This window comes from Punica granatum, chromosome 1 (assembly GCF_007655135.1).
Source record: "Punica granatum isolate Tunisia-2019 chromosome 1, ASM765513v2, whole genome shotgun sequence".
NCBI classification, from domain to species: Eukaryota; Viridiplantae; Streptophyta; class Magnoliopsida; order Myrtales; family Lythraceae; genus Punica; species Punica granatum.
The window spans coordinates 15,279,820-15,285,493 of record NC_045127.1 but is presented as its reverse complement, the minus strand read 5'-3'; the positions used below and the strand labels follow the sequence as shown (position 1 = coordinate 15,285,493).

General features: G+C 37.2%; 1 protein-coding gene across 1 annotated transcript; it reads left to right on the top strand.

Annotated features, from left to right (window-relative positions):
• Nucleotides 1-4,038: 4,038 nt before the first annotated feature.
• Nucleotides 4,039-5,352, top strand: LOC116203764 (protein BIG GRAIN 1-like A). The gene has a single exon (XM_031535680.1). The coding sequence runs from the start codon at nucleotides 4,039-4,041 to the stop codon at nucleotides 5,350-5,352; it is 1,314 nt and encodes a 437-aa protein (XP_031391540.1).
• Nucleotides 5,353-5,674: the final 322 nt, after the last annotated feature.

Below are 5,674 nucleotides of genomic sequence, written 5' to 3'. Positions count from 1 at the left end.
ACTACCCATGTTGTGGTCGCTGGCAACCTCGCCTAAGATGGCAGTGGCCGGAGTTAGGGCAACCATTGTCTCTTTCCCCTTCTCAAAGTCAGATCTCGATCTGACTCTATTTTTTATTTTTAATAAATAATATAAAATATTGGGACAAAGTTGAAAGAAAAAAAAGTTTTGTGACCATTACATAATTAGGATCTCAAATAATATAAAATTTTCAACATTTATCAAGCCGAACAAGATTAACTTAATTACATAGAGACTTATTTCATTTAGCACTTAAAAATTCAGCACTTAAAAGTTGAAACAAAAACACACTAATTAAACCCTATCAAAAGCCTAAATTAAGCCAAAGAATATATTTCAAATGCCATATTGACTAATAACAGAAGAGAATGCCACATTGACTCTCATTGTCTCATACACTTCTAGATTGTTTGGATTGTAGATCATGGAAAGTTATGAAAGTTATTATGTAATTCAAAGTATTCCCATGAAAACCTACCAGGGTCTCACGTTGGATGTATAAGGACATGCCACATCAACTTCTATCGAAATCTATATTAGCTTTTACAAAAACCCTCAGCTCCTGGTGAAAAGTCTCTTCATGTTCCCTACATTAAAGCAACAAAGATGCTTTGACTTTTGTAATTTTCACCATAATTTCTTACTTTCATAAAGGCACACTTGAATTTTGGATTTCTCAAAATTTTTATCCAATAAATGTACAACATACTTATGCATCTCTAAAAATATAAGTACTCGTGCAACATGCGGGTTGAAGGACTAGTTATATGATTACTCTCAATAACCCACCCCTCCATTACCTTTAATCCAAACAAGTTGTTCGAGTTAGAGGACGCAACTAACATAGTGTTTTTCTCGTTAAGTTACTAGGCATACCTAATCCGATAATTAATCGTATATTAAAAAAACATACATCTAAAATTTTATTATTTTCATTATAAGGTGAAATTACAAATGGATATTGATTTTTGAGACCTTTCTTAAATAAGTTGATATAATTCGATCAAATTTCATCAAAATGTAGGAAAATTCCACTTTCTAAGGAAGAAAAAAGTTCGAATGTGTGGCAAAGTGACCCAAAACTGTCCCATTGAGTGAGAGACTCATATATATCCTAGGCCACGCATGAGAAGAAATATTAAATAAATAATAAAACCATTTACCCAAAAAATAAATAATATAACCATGGAATTATCGAGTCATGATCATATGATTTGTCGTTTCTCTTTTCTTGATGTTATAGACAGAACCATCTCATACCTAATTATGGTTATAAGCTCAATAGCAAATATGGTCCCTACCTTTTTCTGACAACAAATTAAAGGTCGTAAATGTATAATTTTAGTTTTTTGGTGACATGGGAATATGTCTAAAAAAAAAAAAGGTGATCTTCTCAAGGTTAGAAATTTTGTTCACTGCATTAAAAAAAGGCCATCTAGCGGCGAAAGAGAAAAGTCAAAAAGGAAATATATACATATACACACTACTATGAAATTTCGTTCCTGCATACACAAAATTGACTTTTGGCGACATATCTAACAAAAGAACCATCGAAGATCATTATTCAATCAATCAATCGGCCCCGATTTATCACCAATAAAAAGAGAAAGAAAAAAGATAGCTCAACATTCTACTATAATTTTTCTCCCTCCCCTATTTAATTCTTTCCTTTCTTGTACAATCTTAAACTAGTTGATTTTTGAGCGGTGCACCGTAATTTTTATTTTTTTACAAAATAGATAATCAATACATACGATTTACAAATGAATATCGATAAAATATGTAAAAAAGGTAGTCACATAAGTAAAATCATGATCATAATAAATAAACTTATAGTCTAGACATATAAAACGAACGGTATGCTTATAAAGAGACCATAATAGTGTAATAAATGAATTTTGTAGGATATTTCTAAAAAATATAGCGCGTTGAACTTGAAGCATATCACATATTTTGATGAGTTCTTTTCAATAATCGAGAATACTTTTAATTTTTCAAAAATAATTTACTATATATTATTACATGCAAATAATCGAGACAAATTTTTATAATTCGTTGAATATAACACCAATAAAATATAGTAAAAGTTCATTTAACTAAAAAAAAATGTTAATTCACGTGAAGCTGAGAGCTATCAAATGGAGTGATTCGAGTAATCGAGGTTATTTTACCAGAAGCTGAGAGTTTTCAAATAGAGGTCTCATGATTCCACTCTACTGTTTTTATATATTATATATAGATTAAAGGAAAATAATAAAATAAACTTTCTCGTGCAAAAAATGTGGCAGATACATATTTGGAAGTAAATATAACATCCATACAATTTTGCATCTTATTTATAAAAAAAAATTGCATCTTTTCATTTATAATCGTGTAGGGATTTCTTAATTCTTCTTAGGCTTCAGTTGGGAGTTCGGTTTGCAGTTGCAGAAGTGTTTGTTTGCTAATTTTTAAGCAGAAACAGTTTCCGGTAAACTATTTCAAAACCATCTTTTGGTCGATTTTGGCGGTTTGAAATGTGATTTTCTCCATTGGATTACTAGGTGTTATAAGAATAACTTATGCTTATTCTCTATTTTAAGTATTATTTTTAATTTTAATAATTTCAAATTGTTACCTCTCAAATACATTTACTTATTATGAAATCAACACTTATTTTTTAACAATTATATTTCACCACTTTTGTTTAAAGAATAGCACTCTCAAACCAAGCGTTATATGTGAATCATGAAAAAATTCTTAGATAGTTCAACGTCAAAATGTATGGTGAGGAAAAGCTAATAATATTGTTGCAAGTTAAAACAATTATGAGTGATTAATATCTACTCCCCTATTTATTATAACTTGACTGGTGTTTAGAATAGGATTATCGAAAAATTCCTCGTAAATTATAGTCATTCAGATGAGATAAATTCTTTGATACTTCTCATATGACATGAATAACACAAATAGAATTGCAGTAAGTTAATGTACGTTGTTTCAAGTGATTCGGAGCGTATTTCACTAAAGCAAGATCTCCGGTTCAAGTATTGTGAATGAAGCTTGTAGAGTTTTATCCTAGATGCGCTGACCTGACTCGATCCTGAATTAGTCAGGGTCCATTGAGCTTCTCAATATCAAATGGTGCACCCCGAAAATTGCAGTAAATAGATTAATAAGCTTTATTAGGATGTAAGTAGTATGTATACTCCAAAAATCTTATTAGTTATTCCTTAATCCTTACCATATTATCATAAGAAATGACCATTTAAGAATTTATTTTGTCACGTATAATTTAATTAATCATCCATAATTGCTCAACATTTCAGCTTTTTCTTTTTTTATAGGTAAAAAGGGTTCGGGGGCAACCGGTGTATCAACCCCACAGAGGTAACCGTATGGGCCTAAATCCCGCTGTGAAATGTCCGATTTGAGCCATAGTTGCACCATAACCAGAGGGCATGGGTTTGTCAGCTCGATCCCGATGAGGTATCAGAGGAACATCATCCATCCACAAATCTATAGTCGGAGTACTACTACCACGAGTGAATTTAACAACATATATGGGGACCTTTCTCTCCCCTTATTTGCTCCCAAGACTTAAATCCCTAACCTAGAGTTTGAAACACTAACGCGTTATCAACTAGCTACAGCTCATTGGTTCTCACATTTCAGCTTATAACATGAGAAATTTATGAAGTAATTAACTTCCTTTGGTGGTCGTAATAATTCATTCCTTTTTTAGGTGAGAGATCAAGTAATAACTTGTTCTACAAAGGAAAAAGGATAATTTCTCTGCCTCAATCAAGGCTGTGATTAGGTTAGCCGAGACAGTAAAAGACAATGTCTGATGCCACGTCATCATTTGCCCGACCTGTGATTGGCAGAAATTAAGGATGCGACCATGGGCGCAATGCATTAAATTGCATGGAATCAACTCGTCCCCTTTATATATGAAGCCCCCCTCACTCTCCTCATCTCTTCCTTCTCTTCAAGGCAATACTCCCATTTACAGAGCTTTCAACATACGGGGCTCCCATGGCGGCTCCACCCTCGTCGATAACAATGAAGAAGCCGGAAGACAATCTCCGGTACAGGAGGAAGATGTTCTCCGACCGGCAGCAGCAGTACCCATCTTTCTCGTCTTCCGTCCTCGAGAGGATCTTCAATTCAATCGACGAAGGATGTGATCGGACTACGGAGCCTGAAGCGTCCACATTTTACAGAGATACGGCGGAGGCTAGCAGGAAGAAGACCCTTCAAGAAGCCCTTCATCTTGAAAGGAACTCGATGGAGAAGACGGCCTCTAATCTGCAAAGGACTCAGATTTACGAAGATCACCATCACGATTTCGACCATGACGCGCCGTGTTTCAGTACGAGTTCCTGCTCGTCGGAGTCGAGCTCGGGGCAGTTTTCTTCATCGGAGAGCGAGTCTGTTATCGGAGACAAGACGAGGGCCTCCTGTTTCGTACCACTGAGGCTTAAGCCGGTGAGGACTAAAGCGCCAGAGCAATCGAAGAAAACAGAGAGGGCTCTGTTTCAGGAAAAGAGCAGTCCGAAGCTAAGCAACGAAAGCGGCGGGAATGGCGTTCTGAGGTCCAAGGTGCTGAACTTGTTTGACCAGTTGAGGAAGTCGAAGCAGCCGATCTCCCCGGGCGGCAGGCTCATAAATTTCATCAATTCACTCTTTTCATCTTCCGCGAGCACTACTAAAAGTGACAGGACCATAAGAAAGAAGACCGGTGATATTCGTTCTCACGATGGCGAGGTGAATCGGGAGAGGGAGATGCATTCGTCTCAGTCATCGACATGCTCCTCCGCTTCCTCGACGTTCTCGCGGTCCTGTCTCAGCAGGCACTCTCCCCAAAAGAGGGAACAGATCGGAAATGGGGCTCAGAGGAGTGTCCGGTTTCATCCAGTCAGTGTGATCATCGATGGAGATTGCAGACCCTGCGAGCACAAATGCCTGTATCCAGAAGGAGGAGGCAGAGGAGGAGGAGGAGGAGGAGGAGACAGTTCGGGACTACTGCCGGTTTTGGTTCCGAAGGCATGGATGATCAGGAGGACGCAGTCAAGAAGAGCTGATCAAGACCACCCCACAAGCTGGCCCCTAAGGGAGAGTAACTGTCGTGGCCATCGGGTTGAAGAACCCGAGAAGGGGCTTTTGAGGTTACAACCTCAGCCAACCGGCCTTGAGACAAAATTACATCGAGGCAGTACCCGTCTAAGCAAACATGAAGAGTACTGCGACGACAACGATGACGATGTGTTCAGTTGTTCGAGTTTGGATCTTTTTGAGCTCCCCGTGTATGAAACCACCAGGATCGATTCGAATCGCACCATCCGTTGAAATGTTATCCAAACTATGGTTTCATGCCGTCTATGATCAATAAGAGGAACCACATTACCGTGTTTATACTATTGTTATGGTAATTTTTCATTTTTTCAGTTTCATTTGTAAAGTGAAAGGGGAGTGGATAATGAAGCAAATGAACAGAGAGTCAGAACAGAACCCTTCGGCTTCCTTCCTCCATTAGATTGTTTGTCGTTGTTAGCTTTGTCTCTCAAAGATTATTAGGCTATGATGACAATGGTGATGTCATGTATTTGTGTTTGGATTCTGACAATTTGTGGGAGGGAAGGGACGAGCCTTCTTGTGGTCCATAAGAACA

What these genes read in the sequence shown, in the direction of transcription:
- LOC116203764 (XM_031535680.1), top strand. Translation starts at nt 4,039, where the DNA reads ATGGCGGCTCCACCCTCGTCGATAACAATGAAGAAGCCGGAAGACAAT.